We start from the raw sequence: 18,243 nt of genomic DNA, 5'->3' as shown, positions 1-18,243 counted from the left end.
CAGGGAAAGCATTAAGACACTGATTTACCTTCAGACTGTTGACTGTAGCTTTTACTGGTCACTTTGAGGAAAAGTTTCCGTAATTTTTTCCTAGCCAGTTATTAAGTGTAGTATTTTGGAGTAAAACTTCTGAGGCTTCAGTGTAGATACCCACCTTAGTGGTCGTCACCTAATGAAGGAAATGCTATGTTTGTATTGCTATGTTGAGAAAATAGTTGTAAGCACTATTTTATTGCTTCTGCAGTTGGAAATCATCTTGATGCCTACAGTTTACGTGGTTTGAAAGGGAGCAGTAGATTAATCTATTTGCCATTAAGCTGTTTAAGCTGAGCGAATTCCTTCTGGTTCAAGGAAGGCTATTCTGGCAAAAGATGTTTTCAGGATATTTTCCATATGTTGCAAATGTCTTTTAAGTGTCACATGGCATGATTTCAGCTGCTGAATTTTAAAAATTGTTGGAAACCGTTTAATGGAATAATAGATTCCTTCTATTCCAGCAATGAAGTGGGTACTGAAGGAGTGTACGAAATAAAAAAAAAAAGCTGTATCATTTAGTGTGAATGTATAGGCATGCTTTAACCAGTACCTGCTTCTGGGTATCTCTTGACCTCTAAGTTTAGCATTATCCATAAGAGGAGGTTTGGTTTGCTTTATTTCTTTTCTTTCCTGAAGCTTCCACATCTGAGGAAAGAGGTGAATATAGATTTAAGGTTTTGACGGGATACCTCTGGAAAGAAAGTCTGGTTTTTAGACTGGCTCATCCTGCTAGCTAGCTTTATTTATGTTCCTGTTTGGAAATTCAGCTGCATTCGTTTTAATAGGTTTTACAACAGGTTAGTCAAACTGGTGCTAATCACTGTGTGGATGTATCAAAATTAATATAAGCTTGCTTTTTCTCTAATTAAACCTAGATAGACTAGAAGTAAGTATAAGCTAGAATTAATTTAGAAGCAAATGTGCATATTGGCTTAATGAAGTAATTGTGAAATCAGTTTCAGCTGAATTCAAGTTGTTTCTGTGTGTAGAAAGTACCTGAAATGAATGGACATGACAGCCCTGGATCTGAAAAGCAGCTATTACAATGTTTGTCAGCATTTGTTTCTGTGCTAAATTTTTAAATTTTTTTTTTTTCTTTTTTCTGCAGACAATAGTAGAACTTGCAGAGACAGGAAGTCTGGACCTCAGTATATTCTGCAGTACCTGCTTGGTAGTATATTTTTAAATTAATTTGCAGCACTGATTTTTTTTTTTAAATGCAATTTCAAGGGCAGGATTAATTTGTAATCTTTAATTTAAGCAGTGGTTTCAATAAATAATGTATCTGTACTCAAAAAATCCTGCCACAGTAAAAGGAAAAAAAAAAAAAATTTCACTGTGGAAATAACTTGCCAGTGTCGAAATCCAATCCAATATATCTACCAAGATGCCTGGTTATACACCTAACAAGTTATGAGAATCACAGGTGACATTCCACCACCTCTGTAACTCACAATAAAATGTGATGCTGCGAATAAAATATTTTTTTCAAAAATCAAGTGTATTTCTCAATTTGGCAGTAATTGGGAGGGGGGAAAAAACCCCCAATTTTTTTTAAAGCTTGCCAAATTACAAGCAAATACTTTTCTTGAACTGGTTAATACTTAGTTTCACTACAGAAAATTTAAATGGAAATAATTGCTTAAGAAAAAAAAAAAAAGAAACCGTAGTAAATGTAATGCATTTCTTTTTTAAAAAGGTAACTAGTAAATATAAAATTATCAAAGTTATCAGTGTTACATTATAACGCTCTGACCTATGTAGAACACGAATGGTATATTCCCAAAATTGAATCTGGAAAATTACCTACACATGTGGCACCTTAAAAATGATGTGTGTGCATATACGTATATATCTTAGAACACTTCAGTATCAGTTCTTTATTGCCATTTTGTAGTTCTTTCAAAACATAACCTTTTAAAAAAAATAGTTGGGAGTAATTTAGCATTTTGAGTTCCGCTGCGTTCCACTTGTTTTAGTCATATGCCTGTCTTTAGAAAATAAACTGGCAGAGTTTGTGTTAGAGCTCAGTAATGAATGATACTGACAGAATCGTGGAACTGAAACTCATTCTGTATTTTCATTGTTAAAAAGCTGAAATGAAACTGGTTGCTGTACAAAGCTCAGTAGATGGAGGTGACAGGAGAACCTTGTATGGAAAAAAAATCCTTTCAGAAACAAAATAACGTGAAAATAATTTCAGTGCGGTTGAATGGATGTTTGGGTTAAATAGCGTATAGATTGAGGTTAAGAGCTAAGATTGCTTTAAAAATTAGCATCAAGTTTGAAATTCTGTAAGGGGTTATCAATAGCAAAATCAATTTACATTTAAATGGAGGGGTTTTTTCCTATTTAAAATGTATCAGGGTTTTTTGCTTCTCTAAACAAATGTTAATAACCGTTACAGATACGGAAGCCAGTGAGGTCCAAACACTGTGGTGTATGCAATCGGTGTATAGCGAAGTTTGATCACCACTGCCCGTGGGTGGGTAATTGTGTAGGTAAGTTGCTAAAATACAACACTGTCTTAACAGGTAAAAAAAGGGAAAAGCTTCTGAAGTCAGCCCTGGGTGTTGCGCAGGGTTTTGTCTGTTCTCATTTCACAGTGAAAAGTGACTTGGCTTCTGCCAAAGTCTGAGAAAAACTGTTGAGGACTTTTGGTAGAAGGAAAAATATTTTCAATACTGAGCTTATTTTTTTTTCTACATGTGATTCTCTGCATTATTCTTTTGTATTGTGTATCATATACCCATCCCCAAAATTGTTCTGTGTCTAGTTCAGTTTCCTATGTATATATTTTTATTAACATAAACTCTAGTAAATAGAAGATGCAAAGCTTAACTGTTTTTTAATGTCTGCAAAAAAGGCATGTACCGAATCCACAACTGACTCTTATCCATTATATAAAATAAAAATTTTCATCTTTCCCAATAATTTTCAGTAATTTAATGAGACATTATATGTATTCAAAAATGTCACAATTATAGCAGTTAGATATACAGAATGACTTCCTATTGAGGTATTCTCCTCTTTCTGACCCCCCCCCAGATAGTCATTTATTCTCCCCGGTGATGATGAAAGGAACAGATGTAGAACAGGAATAAAGTCTCTAAGTGCTACTATTCCCTGTCATACTTTCTGAAAAACTTATTGAAAGCCGTTATTATGCAGGGAGCATTGAAGACTTCACAGCTAGGAAATGAGTGCAGTCTGCTTCACTGGTTTATTTTTTCAGGACAAAAGCAGAGGTAATTTTAATCTTGGCAAGGAATTAAGACCTGGATTCACTGACAGCTGACAGCCAATAAATGCTTCATTGTAGTCCTTCCAAATATATATAATAATGGAGAGTCTCAGTAGTTTGGTCTTATGATCAAGAGTAAAACAGTCAATGTTGGCATTTGAATTGTAATAGAACGTCACTAAAGTCTCACTGAAAGGCACTTGTATCACTCCCTTCTATTTTGTATTTCCTACTGATGCTACTACCTGAGCTACTTTTGATTTATATTTTAGATGTTTTACAATGAAGAGCTAAGATATTTTTAATTAAAACAGGCAGGAGGGCATGGGCTTAGGTTTTGGAGAGTGTTTAGTGACAGTTTGTTTTGCAGGAGTGCTGAGGAGTGCTTGTCAGTGGGACAGAAACGTGCAATATTTTAGTAAGCGACTCGAAAAGCATGAAAAACGGATGGGAAAGGAAAGAGCTTAGTTTGAGTGTAATAAGAGAGTATGTGAGTAATGGGATTAAGTTAAGTGGAAGAAATGGTTTTTAAAAAAACAATGGTGATGGAAAAGCAGAATCCTCTTACTAGTGGGCTTATACAGATTGGGATAACTGGAGGTAAGAGTAAATATCAGGACACTTGAAAGTATGCTGGGAAAAAAGCATTAGAAATCACACTGTGGCAACAGCCCTGAATGGGGGAGAGTGGTGGTCTGACTGACCTTATATGGCTTCGCTGTCGCTCTCAGATTGGTACATGGTGACTCTGAGCATAGGATTACAAAACAGAGTCCATTCTTAAAACAGCATTCATGGTATGTTTGCCAAAAAGGGAAACATGAATCATGCCTTTCTGGGAAGGTGGAATTTGGAAATGTATTATGTGTGGCCTTCCTTTGAATGTGTTAGGAGAGTAAGAATTTCACTAAAGATAGGACTGAGAAATGTTGTAAGAGTGTCTAGAGACATTCTAAAATAAATCCTTTGGGGATAAAACTTGGCACACAGAGTTTGAGAGACACTATTTTTACCATTCTGAAGAGGTTGACAAGAAGTGCAGGCTGTTTAAAAAAAAAATAAATTGGCAACTGGGGCAAATTATTTTCATCATGCCTGCAAAATTTTAGTTAAAATTACAGTGAGCAAGTCTCTAAAGGTGATTATACTTCTGTTTTTAATGAAGTGTCAAAATAGGATTATGTTTTTTACAGTTGGTTGGTTGAAAATGAAAAATAAGAGATTTTACTGAACTTGTAGTTACATTTCAAACACAAACGGCAGACTTGCCACAGAAATTTAGTTTCCAAACAGCATGAAAGGAGCTAGAGCCAAATTTTAAACCATTATGTCACCTGAGTTGTGCTGATGTGCTGAATTATTGTTCTGACAGCAGTGACTCAGAAGGTAGGTCTTGTGTATATGAGAAATTATTTTATGGTTTAGGATAATGATCACTGTTCCCCCTCAATAAAGATTTTTCTCCAAGGAGCTAAAAGTAGGAAAAATTAAGAAATGAACAAACGGTCTAAATCATGCAATAAAAGTAATACCATCAGTAAAAAATCAGCTATCATTATTATATGTTATTACTTATGTATAATATAAGCACAACCATATAAAAGAAATCAGCAACAATTCTTACAGCATTGTTTTAACTGTGGAGTGTAACTGCCTGTGTTCCTGCCAGTCCAGGGTGAAACTGTAGAGAATAGCGCTGTGTTTTGCCCAGTCTTATTTAAGATACAGAAGAAAGGCAATTTCTCCACTTTCTTTTTCCAACCTTTTTTTTTTAATGGTGACCAAGATGGTAGCTGTCTCATTGATAGTTTTAAATGCTACATGTATGTTTTTACCAAATACTGACAGATTTCCTGTTAAGCAGAGTTTGGTTTAGTATCATTGAAGATGCTGGTGAAAGAAGCACCTCATCAGATGCCTCTCAGGTGGACCTCTAGGTCACCGTTTAACTTCTGCTTTTTTAAAAAATGTCTTTTATGAAACTTAATAGTTCTGAATTTTAGAATGCAAATGAAAGTGAAACCTTACAGACATTCCCAGCACTGTTTCTCATACATTCTTAGGTGATGGAAGGCAACATTACAACATATTTTATGTCTGAAGGACTTTGTTTGATTTACAAGGAAATGTCTTGTGTTTAGTCTAGCTCATGTTGTATGTGTATTTTTCCTCATCTCCTATTTATATATTCTTTCAGTTGACTTGCTAAAAGCACTTGATTATTTTCTGCCTCCAGAGGATGCTCTTGTTGTAGCAGGCAAAACATTTGACATAATGAAGAAGTAAATGCTGTGCCGGTAAATGATGACAGCCAAATCTTTTGTAGCCCATTATCATCTCCATGGGTTTATTTTACAGCCTAGAGCTGTTGGAAGGTTGCAACAGTGGACATATTTTACGAACAGAAGGAAGGCTGAGTACTTCAGAATTATGATGTACTCACATAAGAGGCATCTTTTTAGCTCTATTAATGTTAAAAATAGATCAGTCTTTTAGTAACTGAATTTTCTTGCATTTAAATTCCATCTCAAGCAGAATGGTTTTTATCGTTATTTTAGCCAGGTTGTTAGGCCTTGTCTGTTCAGCTACCTGTACTTGTTTTACAAGTTCTATTAGATACTGTATTTTTAGCTAGCTTCCTCAAGCAGGTTTCAACCTAAGTTGTGAGTTAGCTTATTGTCAAGGGAGGTTGTATATTTATTCATATTTCTAGTTCTTTTAAGAAAGTGAACTCTGCAGTCTGATGATTTTTAATGGGATTTTAAAAATATTTATTGATGTGTAATTCCTGGCTCTTCAGGGCTCTGCAACAGTTCTCACCAACATTGTTCTGAATATTGTCTATCAGTAATTAGCTCATGAGAGAGGTTGCAAATTAAATGTATTTGTGTGAATTGCAGCTGTAATGTGACAGAAATTGAAGAAAATAAAATATTGCTTTGTTGTCTGAGAAGTAAAAAAAAAAAAATCATAAGTAAGCCAACTAATTTCACTATCTTGTAGTTATATTGGCTTAATATTGGAGAGTAATGTTTCTGTATACAATAATAAGCAGTACTTCTAAGCAAGCAATTACTCTTTCTGCTGTAGTGTTGTCTTTCTGCTGAAAGTGTAGTAATTTGATCCCTGTTGTTGTGCAACTTTAGGAGCAGGGAACCATCGCTATTTTATGGGATACCTGTTCTTCCTGCTTTTTATGATCTGCTGGATGATTTATGGATGTATCTCTTGTGAGTAAATGTGTGGGTTTGGCTTTTTTTAAAATTGCTTACAAATACTATGTTTATCTCCTGGTATGGATTTTTACAGATTTCTGCCTTATCGGAGTTTTGGATATTTTTGTTCTGGAATTAAACTCCATATTAATAATGCACTATATTGGATATTTTAAGTTAGAAGATGAAGGTTTTCTTGTCCTACATGCTAAGTGTGTGTGTATGTCATGTATTCAAGGAGTTGGGAAAGGAAGAGAGAGCGAGTAAAACTGTTTTGGCGCATTTTCATTTTCTTATTTAATTTAATACATCCCAATGTGGGCATTATGGTGATGTACAGTAAACGTATCTTAACTCTCCTGTATGTTTTTTTGACATTTTGTTTTTTCTCTAGACTGGGGTTTCCACTGTGAGACAAGTTACGCGAAGGATGGATTTTGGACCTATATTACCCAGATTGCAACTTGTTCTCCGTGGATGTTTTGGATGTTTCTAAACAGTGTTTTTCACTTCATGTGGGTGGCTGTGTTACTCATGTGTCAGATGTATCAGGTATGGAAGAGCACTTCATTTGTAATGCTGAGTCTCGGGAGAGACATAAGAATATCAGATAGTTCTGTCATTTGAATTTTAATGTTCATTATGCAAGACCAAGCGTTTAGTCTCTCCGCCACCCTGGAGGAGGCAGGCATCTGTTGTCTCTGGGTGTTAGGCATCGTTCACTTCTCATTCACTTGTGCAGTTTTTTGGTTTTTTTTTTTGCAAGAGGTTAAAATACCTACCTCCTGCTTTCCGTTCTCAGAATGACGAAAAGGCAAGACAGACCAGAGAAAGGCAATAAAGACTTGTAGAAGATAAGAGCTGTGGGTCAAACTCGGAGTAATGCAGTATGTCATTAGCAGGAGGGTGGTAACTTCAAAGGGGGTGCAATAATTTCTTATGCTGCTGGAGTGTGTTTTGAGATCACATTGCTGTACTGTAATCTGACCAAACCCACATTATTCTTTATTCTTTTTAAGGAAAGACAAGTCATACTGAAAGCCTTTAAGTATGACCTGAAAGTCTTTCAGTATGACTTGTCATTAACGAACTGTGAGACTTACCGGTTTAATCTTTCCAGCGATCCTGGAAATAAAAACAATCCTCTAAGGCTTAGGTAAAACTTTTCAGGAAATTTAAGTTTTGTCCTCCTCTCTCTACAATATTCATCATATTCAACATATCAATTTCAAAATCTTCTATGTGTGAGTGAGAGCCATTCAGTCTTTTAGAGGTTGTTCCTGCCCAAGACAAATGAGCAGAGGTAGCTACATGTGTTTCAGGTGGTTTTCAAAGCAGGCTGACGCACCAGACTTCTAGCAGAATAGGCATGTAACTTTCTGGAGAGCCTTCTGTCGTACTTCTATCATGATCCATTAAGTTCCTCGTTGAGGATTCCCGTTAATACAGTCTGTGTACGGATAAGTCTTTGAAGTATGCCACTTGGAAAAATACAGCTCGTAGTATTTTGTATCATTAGTGTAATTAAGCAAAATAATCCTAGCATTTGACTTCTTTAATAATCCTGGAAAAATTAAAACTGAACACAGTCCTATTACTAAATTCCCCTAAGAGTTTTACGCATGGAAAACTTAGGATTGTTCTTGACAAACCTCTTTGGAGTTTGCCATAAAGATGAAATGTATAAAGTTATTCTCTAAATTGCTTCTTTGGATTTGCAACTGCACAGCCCCTACCCTTGCTGCCTTTTTTTTTTTTTCCCTCTCCACTGTGAAGTTTGGACTTGTTCTTACTGAACTGGCCAGAGTTATTGTCAAAACACTACCTGCTCTCTTAGAAAAATAATCTAAACTAAACCGCTTGCTTTCTGCTTCGAAAGTTGGCTGGTGAGAGCCCGTTTATATACATAGACATGAAACTTCCCTGGGGTTCATGGAGGTGAAGAAAATGCTTGAGACACTAAGTACATCCAAGTGAGGCAAGCCAGCCCAAACTTAACTTTTTAAATGTTCTTGCTCTTGTAACATGCAGCAGAGTTGAATTACAAGATTTTATCTTCCTGTAGTATAAGACTGCTAAGGGGGTTCTCACGTTTTTATTTCAAATTACATCACTCCCACACACACTTTTTTCTGGTCATACTTTTGTCTTGCAGAGAGAAAAGTTGTGTTACTGTAACGAATTTATAAATGGGGAAAGATATATTAGTGGAGCTATAACAGAATATCAGGAGGAAGAGAAAGTCGTTCAAATGCTGTGTGAAGTAACTCCTGAATCTGTTATTTGCATTACACTTCCGCTGACAATGTAGTAAAGGCCTCTCTTTCTTACGAACTAAGAAGTCTGAGTTTGTTCAGTGGTCCTTTTTATTCCTGATCACTTTCAGAATGAAACCTTTTGCACAGTCTGGTACAGCTGTTGTATGGCAGTTTATGTTGGGACCTGATAATTTCCCGAGACAAAAATTCCTTCTCAAGAGAAGAATATAAACCAGTAAATTTGGTTCTCCTTTTTCAGTCTGGCTCATGCGGGGCTTGTTTTCGTGTTTTTACATGAGCTAAATGGCTTACTCTTTTGCTTGCCTTCAGATATCTTGCTTGGGTATCACAACAAATGAAAGAATGAATGCAAGAAGATACAAGCACTTTAAAGTTACAACCACATCTATTGAAAGCCCATTCAAGTAAGTTTTAAAGCGTAAACATATTTCTTGTTTGTGGAGCCTTGCATACATTTGAATTGTGCAGCTTGTTGAAGAGAACAAGTACTTTTAGAGTATTTTCATTCCCTGGGATGCTGAATCTGTCAGCTGTTCTTACAGCAGCACATTCTGTCCAGTTAAAGGAGGTGATAAACGTTTTGTAGTGACTCTAGACAGGGATGCATTAACACGGAAAAGAATGCTTTCCAGCAGTGGTCATATTTTGCTCTAGAGTTTATGGGGAAATAAATATCCTCTTTATAAATCAGATTCCCAAACCAGAGGTAGTTGCTTATTGCGTGGTGTTGATGTTGAGCTGGATCTTCGCTTCCACACCAGGCACTTTCTCCTGGTTGATACTTAATGTGCTGTCGAATTTGCTCTGCACGGGAGCTCCCCTTGCTCTCTTTAGTCTGAGAAAAGAGGCAGCACTGCCTTCCTACTCAGGAGGAAGAGCATGGGCAAAGCTGTTTGTGGGGCACGATGTCCCAGGGACTGCAGCGGGTGTGGCAGGGGTGAGACACAGGCTTTTGGGTATCAGTGTGTAAAGGGTAGGTTGGGATTCTGGTTTCTGTAGTGACGAGGGTGGAAGCTGTAAGAGAGGGGCTCGGGGATGAAATAGCGCTGGGACGGGAATACGGCAGCGTGCAGCAGCTGGTGGAGCCAGAGCAGGAGCAAAATGAAGGCACAAGGCTGGTATGTTGGTGGGCTGAGGGCGCGCTACGAAAGGAGCAGCGAAAGGACAGAAGCACATCTCGCCCTGCTGCGTATGCTGTGTCTCCTGTGGCAGCTGCTGACACCCAGGGGAACAGGAGAGAGGAGTTATTGTTGCAGATTGATTTTTGTGCTAGAAGAGAAATTTGTGTGATCTTTTTTTGATGTCTTTCCATAAAAAACTTTTAGCGAGAAGCAGACAAGCATCTCTGTATCTTCTGCAGTCTTCCTACAGATGAGAGTTGTAACAAAACCAGATTTATTATTTTGCCTGAAGAACACAGGGTGGTGCGTGGCTTAGGAGGAAATGACTGGTTTTATCCCCAAATTAATGTCACATTTACAAACTATTTTCAGTTCTGAAATAGCTACTATTATAAAAATGACTCCTGAAAATAACACCAGATGTCTAAAATAACTGACTTGGCATCACCTGTTAGATGAAGCATTGACATCAAGTAGTTGTTGTCTCCTTGTTGCTTAGACCTGCTCTTGCATATATCATAGCGCAAGCTTCTCTTCTGGAAATAGGTGATCTATTCAGCCCATGTGTAAATAAGTTAAAAAACCCCAACATGTTGGAAATTTGATGTAGGTATCTTAAATATTTGACAATTAATTGATTCAGCAGGAGAAAGCACTTCAATAGTTCATTTAATTCAGCTAAAGCTTTCTTAATTTTGTGTTGTCTAGGAAATTAATTGATCTTAGACCTGCAGGTGGTGAACCAGTATGCATGACAGATATTAATAAAAATGGAAATTATTCTAGGAAGATACTCACTTCATGCTGTTTTGTCTTGCATCCATCCGTACAATGCAGCTTTCCTCTTAGAAAGGGATCTGAATTTCCACGCTACGCTACGTGATGGTGCACTGCCAGTCACACGTTCCATTTCTCCGTACAGTTTTGGTAGATAGTGGAAGACAGCGTCTCGATGGTGTCCAAGGATCAAACGTTGGGCAGCCTGGTGGCTACTTATTTCAGAACTTGCTCATCAGCAAGCACTAAGATAATTCTTAACAGAATTGTTTTTCTACACTTGGGGACTTAAAGGGTGAAGAATCGAATTTGTAGCTAGACTGAAAATGTTGTACTTTGTTAGATGAGCTCTGGTATTGCTTAGTAACCTGTGGTTTTGTTTTGTTTTTAGCCATGGATGTATAAGGAACATTATAGACTTCTTTGAATTCAGATGCTGTGGTCTTTTTCGGCCTGTTATCGTGGACTGGACGAGGCAGTACACAATAGAATATGACCAAACTTCAGGATCAGGCTACCAGCTAGTGTAGCACCACCTTCATCCTGTGAGCATATCATATCTGAGTGGTGCCTGAAAAATTTCCTCTCTCTCTCGAATCCGCATCCCTTGAAGAGTAGCATGCTATGTGTAGGGCTGATGGTGAATCATAAGGTACCTTCTCTTCATCGGAATTTTATTAACAAGAGTAAAAATGGACAGAATAAACTGCCAAACCTGATAAGGAAGAGGAGGAGGATCAAAAAGGGATTTTAACAGTTCTTAACATGAGAATTATTCGCGACAGCATATTCACAGTATTTGTTGTTGGGTTTTTTATTTGAGGTCTTTCACAATGGAGCATGAGACTATTGAAGTATTGACATATAAGTAGTTACGTTGTGCTGAGCAGAAAAAATTTATTTCCCAATATGAGTAATTCCACTGAAACAAAGAATCTAGAGTATAAAACTAAATTTCATGATGCAGACTTCACTGATCGCTATGTTGTAGTTCCTGTAATGTGATTTTTAATACAGATTTTCTGTAGTATTCTGTGCATTGAAAGATGTGCTTTTCAATACTGTTATAAACATCATGTGGTGGGAGTCCCCTGTGACGTGTTAAGTTATAGCAGTAGGGCACGTCAGATGATGTTGAGAAAAAATACATTGCCCACGTTTTTTGGTGATTGTTTTTGCCTCCAGTCAGTGGTACAACAAAATACTTGTAATAACCCTGTTCTGAGAGTTTATAGTCTGAAATAAACAATTGCACAAATAAGGAAAGCTCTTCTGTCAAAGTTAAAGCCCTGCTTAAATGCATGACGCACCTGTAAAACTAGGTTACAGTATATAGTGTTCAGGAAAAAAGTGGAAAAAAATGCATTATCTTTGAAATAATTGTATAATCAACTTAACAGACTAGCACTGTTTCAATATCCTGTTTGGTCCTCACACAGTACAGTGTGGTGTAACTGGAGACACGTTGCGTGGGGGAAACCACAGATGTGAAAGCAAAAATCTCAATTATAAAAAACCAAGATAGTTTCAAGTTGAATGCAACTGCAGAAGAAGAGCCCAAAGTTGTCAGAAATGCTTTATTTTGTTTGGATGTAAAATAATGGAAACTAAACTTTAAAAAAAAATAAAAAAGATTCCCCATAACAGCGCGCGCACACAGAAAATGTAACACAGCGTTCTGAAGAAGATGGTGTACTGGCACGTGGAAATCACCCTTAATTTCTTTGTTTAAGTTCTCATGCTACAGATATGTTTGGAAGGTAAGGAATGATCTGAAATTGCATTCCAAAGGGGCTTTTCTTGAATGTGATGCACTGATTTTTGTTATGGCGTTTTCATATACTCATAGTGAGTTGTTCACTGCTTCCTTAACTATTGTTTACAGAGAGACTGAGAATCAGGTTAGTTCTCTTCTAAGTGCTGTAGCAACCCAGTGGTTCGAGAAACCTGTGAGGGGATTCTGGGGAGGGACCTGAAAGCAGATGTCTGAGACCAGTGTAAAGAATGTGTATCTGTATATAAATAATTTATCAAATAGTTTTCTCTCTGTGAGTGTGTGTTTAGTGTATTTAAAGCTGCTCATTTTCATTTTATTCAACCAAAAAAGTGTAGGAAGATATCTAATGAGCTTTTAGTGATGTTCAATATTGCTGTTAATAGGCAGTATGCCCTGCAAATTCACTGCATGTTTGATGCTTGGCAAAATTAGCGTTTTCTGTAATACGCAGATTACAGGTAATAAAGCAATCTAGTGGTATTCCCGGCCCTTGCCTTAGTAAGAGGAGCAGTGAAACTGTAAATAGTTGATGTTCAGTATTTGCAAGTAAACATTTTTTCTGTAGTTGTTCATTGATCTCAAGACACACACTTAGTTTGCAAGTACCAGATATCAGGATTTACAGAAGTGCAGCATTAGAGTACTTGAATGTTTAATACTGAAAAAATCAACATCGTCTTGGACACAGTTTTAATGGGAGAGGTTTGGGTGTGGGGGTGGCAAGAAGCTTTTGCTATTTTTGTCAGACAAAATTTGTAATCCTAACGAAGACGCTTTCTATTTCAGTGAAAACAGTCAACATCGGTTACTTGTATTTTTTTCTAATCAAAGAAAAGCATGAAGACTTTACACTGCTGTTTATTTTAATCACCAGTAATGGTCTGCACATTTGTCTTCTTTTTTTTGCCACATTTCTCTTGGGGGTCGGTTGACTTGAAGAACTTCCATCCACTTTATTAAATATTGCCAGAAGGGCAGTTCAGTTCGTGAGACAAGTTTTGGTTTTAGTTGCCCAGCGTTAGCCGCCATGAACTGCGTCACGCGGTCCCTGTCCAAAAACGTTTGCAAAAGGAGAGGTGATCTTTGGTAGTACGTAGGGAGTTCTGCACTATTTACTGGTTAGTCACTCTCTGGCGACAGTGTTGTTGAGACCTGCAGGATCTGAGCAATAGTAGGTAGCTGTGAAGATGAACTTGCACACATGGATTTGGGATGTACGAAGCTTCCAGTGCGAAGTATAACTTGTCTTGAGCAACACTGAATCGTTTGATGTGAAATCATAAAATCAAGCAGGGGGGAGCCAACTATGCAGCATTTTTCTGTCAAGTTATCAAACTTGCATTTCACTTGTTGACCCACAACTGCGTTGCTTCTGAAACTTATCAAAGCTGATCAGACCAACAGCAGATCAGACCAACTTAATCTGACATAGGTAGAATAAATGGGAATTTTGTCTTGGCCCTAAACATGTGCTGTTTCTTTGCAGGTTTCTGTATTCTTTGATGTCCACCAGGTTTGTTTTTTTTTTTTCAATTAATGTGTAAAACAGCATCACTACATTTTAAGCTATGGATTTTTTTGTATATTCTTTATTTATAACTGTGCCAAGTATTATTTTAATACCGTCGAGATCTTGATGTATTACATTGTGGACAAAAAAATCTGTAAAATGTTTAATAAATTAGCTCTCCTTACATAAATTAAATCTGTTAAATTTTGTAAGTTATTAATCAAATAAATATTGACTCTTAGATGCAGTGTTTGTCTTGACTTGGGGTGTGATTTCACACAGTGTTGTTTCCATGCGATTTCAGAAGCTGTGCCATGAGAAAATAGCTGCTGTCTTGCATCTTGTTTTAGCAAAGCCTTTCCGGAGGTCTGAAAGATAGTATGCACCCAGTTCTGTGCTGGTGTGAAATCCTGTGAACTACCACACTGGGTTTTGGTAAAGCACGCCTTTGTACTGCCCGTTGGAGTTACCATTCACTAATTAGATACTCCTTTCTTTGGAGCAAAGCGTGCTGGCAAGGTAATGTTTCTTAAGGAAGAATTCCTTCTAGGAAACATTTCAAGTGGCCAAATGTACGTATTTAATGACATTTGAGGTATTCTGAGGGTAAACAAGACATCCACGTCGGGCTGGAAGGTATGACCAAGATGTGTGCTTGCAGGAGACAGAATACCTTGACTCTTCTGGCCCGTGCTGAAGGTCAGATTTTGAGTAGAAACAACGTAACCATCCAAGTTGGAATTTAATCGGGACATTTATAACCACCAATATGTATTAAAGTATAAGGTCAGGACTTAAGAGCGCACCTAATGGGGAGAAAAAAGTCCCTGTGTTTTCTGCTGGTTGCAGGTTCAAGAATTCTCAAGTTGAGAATTGTCGGTGCTGTTCTCCCCTTCCCCAAGCAATGGTTCCGGCGAGGCTGCGCCAAAGCTCGCCTCTGCTGACCACCCTTTGGCTGGTCTGGTAAAGATCAGGGAAGGTGCCTCCTTTTTTAAAAAAGGCGTTCTGGGCCGAAGCTCTCCATCAGAGATTCGCAGCGCTACTTCAGAGCGGTTGCTGCTCTTGGGAGGTATGGGTGGGCTCCTGGTGCCTTGAAAGCCGGTGCCTGGGTTTGTTTTGTTTGGGAAGACGCCTGCTCTCTGCCCCCTCATTATGGCTTGGTTATAGAGTTCACTCCCTCGCACCTCCTCTGAGCTGCCTTGAAGTAGAATCAGACCCGTTTGCTGTGAAAGCAACGTCTGCTTGTGAATACTTGGATTTGATCCACCTTTGGCTACTGAATGGAGATCAGCAAAAACCGCACCTACTAATCCAGGCTGAATTTATTTGCAGTATCATCTTATAAACTCAGTGCCGTATTCACGTTGCCTCCAATCCTACACCCCACCCACGATCTCCGGACTGTGAAGTCGAAGTTCTTCTGAGAACCAATCCCTCTTGGAATTAGGGCTCCAAACTGAGACTAACGCAAAGCATTACTCCAGCCTGGGCTGAGCTTTTATGCATTAATAAGTTAAATAAGCTGTTGGGATGTAGAGCAGTATGCAGCTGTGAGTCACCGCTATGCATCCCTCCAGGAAATTAAACGAAAGCCCTTGATTTTTAGCCATTTAAATCCCTTTCAGTCACTCCTACAGGTCATTTTTCTAAGAATAGAAAGCTCCTTTTTTATAGGTAAGTGAACGATGCATTAGATGCCTGGTTTTGTCAGCATAAATTGCACTTGCCAACTCTGCTAATGCGGCGGGGTTAGCTCCACTACAGTAGCTACATCAACTAATGGGGAGCGGTTTCTGCTCAGTAGCGTGTCAAGAGCATTATTTTGGCTTCTGTCTCTTGAAATGCTGCCCAGCATTTTGTAATGCCTTTCCTGAGAAGAGGAAGCACTTCCACCAGGTAACAAGGCTGTGGAAAGGGGATATTGTCATTGTCTTCGTGTCCTCCGCTGCTGGGGCCTGGATACCACTTCTGAGTTACAGCTGTCCTTGCTCAGGTTGGATGAGTCAGAAGGGATCAACCCTTCCTGCACAACTGTCACGTTGGCAAAGGACAAAAATACTTTTTCCTCTTTTTTTTTTTTTTTTTTTTTTTTTGGTAGCAGGACCGAAGGTTTCTGCCCAGGTTTCTCGGGCTGTGCTGTTGCTTGCTGTCTCGCTCCCACCTGAAATGTGTGCTGCTTCTGCCTTACCGTTTGTCTTTTTCCATTGTAATCTTTCCCTCTCGGTGAACTGTACAAGCTCTTGGCTCACGTTTTGAGCCGGCTGTCTGTTTTTCCTCATAGCCACATTGTTCCTTTGTAACCCACACAAAACGCTCTTTGTGTATGATTTTGACTAGTACGTATTTTTGTAATTAGGCTTTTGGCTTGCGCTGCTTCACTGCCTCAGGCCACAGTCCTAGATGTTGCTTGAAACTCTGCCTTAGACCACGCTGACACACTTGCTTACTGTTTTACCACAGCACTCCCTGTCTTGAATGTCTTCTTAAATTCACTCCGTGAAGGGGTTTTTCCCCCAAAAGTATCAGCCTGCTTCCCAAACCAGGCAGAGTTTAAAATCTCTTCTTTAACTTCTGTTGGGCACGAGGAGTGTTGAAACCAAATCGCCCCCTCTACCTTGGAGCACCAGGCAGGTTGTAGCCACCGGGATGGAGCTTGTGTCTCCCCACAGAAGTGGTCGGCCTCCAGGGAGGCCTTTGCTGTGCAATAGCAAGCCCTTCCCTGGAAGGGAGGGAGAGGCACTCCTACAGCCACCTGCTACCTGCTGGAGCTCAGGCACGCTCCTCTGAGGCATGGTTTGTGCTTTTAAGAGACGTCAATGCCCAGATCTCGAGCTCCTTCTCCTTACTGTGGGCAGCAGAAAGCCGTTAGCTTTGCAAATGGAGCCTGGCACAGGAGCCTGCACACACTGGTGGTCTCCTTCAGGTGCTCAGGAAACACAGCACTAGATTTAAAAAAAATAAATAATAAAAATTGCAAAGCTGCACATGCTCAATGCTGGTTGCTTGCAAAAAATAAGGCAAGTTGCCTTAACCTGGGTGATCTTTGCATAACTTTTAGGGTTAAGTACCTCATTCTCACATAAGGCCTTTGTGGTGGGCTGGTTGTGGGGCTCCTGTGGAGGAGGTGACTCCCATTTGCTTCACGAGAGGTGTAATTGCAGGTGCCATCAGCTCAGGCCTTGCAGGCTTGTGTTGGGAGCTGCCCCAGCCCCTAAAAGCAGCCAAGCTCTGCTGTGAGCTTTCCCCTCAAGGTCTGGCCACAGCAAAAGTGATTGTCTCCTAGTCACAGACCTGTGTTAGCAGCAGTTCCTACAGAGTTACGTTAGCACAGTCAAGGCCCCCGACTCTCACGGCTTTCAGCCAGCTGGTGTGCTCGCACAGCGTAGACCCACACTGCATGTTAGGTCTTTAATTGCCATTACTCCTTGCCCATCAGCCTGAGGTCAAGCCACATTTTTCTCCCACAGTGTTTAAAGACAGAATTTTATTCTGCTCCGTTGTTGCACTGCAGCTACATTGTCAGACACTGTCCCCAGGAGGCTGAAACCTTCCACCCCGTTCAGGAACGAAGGGTCCTACCCGCTACCAGGAAAAGGTCTTAAACCTGACTTTGATGTGATAATCCAGGGCTTGGTCAACTGCTTTAGTGGTATTACTCTGCTCCTGTCTTGAGAGAGTACTCCTTCTGCTCGGTAAGCAAGTCCTGTGCATCGTAACACCCCAATACCAAAGCAGGTGCAATCCCACAAAACACTACGGTGAAAAGGTTTGTTTTCCGCTCGCTACAGCCTCCATGGCAGAGCCAGCCAGCCATTCAGGCACGCAGCTACTTATAATCTATCGCTTTCAGGGCTGTGCCGCTGCACAGAGCAGTAGATGAAGATTTACTGCTTCAGTGCAGCAAGCAGCTAGTTGCCTTGCACGTGCACATAATGGTGTCATACTGGGGGATAGTCATTCACCTCTGAGGGCCATGACCCATGCAATGTATGTCCAGCTTTTGGTCATGCTGGCCTTTTAGTGAAGGTCTGCACCAAGTCTATAGCACTGTATCTGAGCCCCTGCGCCCCTGAAGAACCCCAACAACCCACCCCTTACATGTTTGTCAGCAATAAAAGATAAGTAACACTTGGCTTTAGGATATATCAACAAGCAAAGCTTTATTGAATTGACACTCAGTATTAAAAGTGTTACAGTGTGATACACAAAGCAAGGAAAAAAGCAGTGCTTTTTTTTAAAAAAAAAAAAAAAATCATCTGCTGAACGTACGCCCAAGCACTACAG

General features: G+C 39.3%; 1 protein-coding gene across 1 annotated transcript in view; it reads left to right on the top strand.

Annotated features, from left to right (window-relative positions):
* The window catches only part of ZDHHC17 (zDHHC palmitoyltransferase 17), a 74,072-nt gene extending 61,243 nt beyond the window's left edge, over positions 1-12,829 (top strand). The window contains exons 12-17 of the mRNA XM_086480182.1: positions 1,145-1,207; positions 2,444-2,537; positions 6,427-6,510; positions 6,890-7,047; positions 9,084-9,178; positions 11,064-12,829. Coding sequence (XP_086336308.1) covers positions 1,145-1,207; positions 2,444-2,537; positions 6,427-6,510; positions 6,890-7,047; positions 9,084-9,178; positions 11,064-11,202 — 633 coding nt within the window. The 3' untranslated portion in view covers positions 11,203-12,829. The remainder of the gene's footprint in view (positions 1-1,144; positions 1,208-2,443; positions 2,538-6,426; positions 6,511-6,889; positions 7,048-9,083; positions 9,179-11,063) is intronic.
* The last annotated feature ends 5,414 nt before the right edge of the window (positions 12,830-18,243 follow it).

The sequence above is a fragment of the Leptosomus discolor genome, chromosome 1 (assembly GCF_034619465.1).
Source record: "Leptosomus discolor isolate bLepDis1 chromosome 1, bLepDis1.hap2, whole genome shotgun sequence".
Classification (NCBI taxonomy): Eukaryota; Metazoa; Chordata; class Aves; order Leptosomiformes; family Leptosomidae; genus Leptosomus; species Leptosomus discolor.
This window is presented reverse-complemented; position numbering and strand designations above follow the sequence as displayed.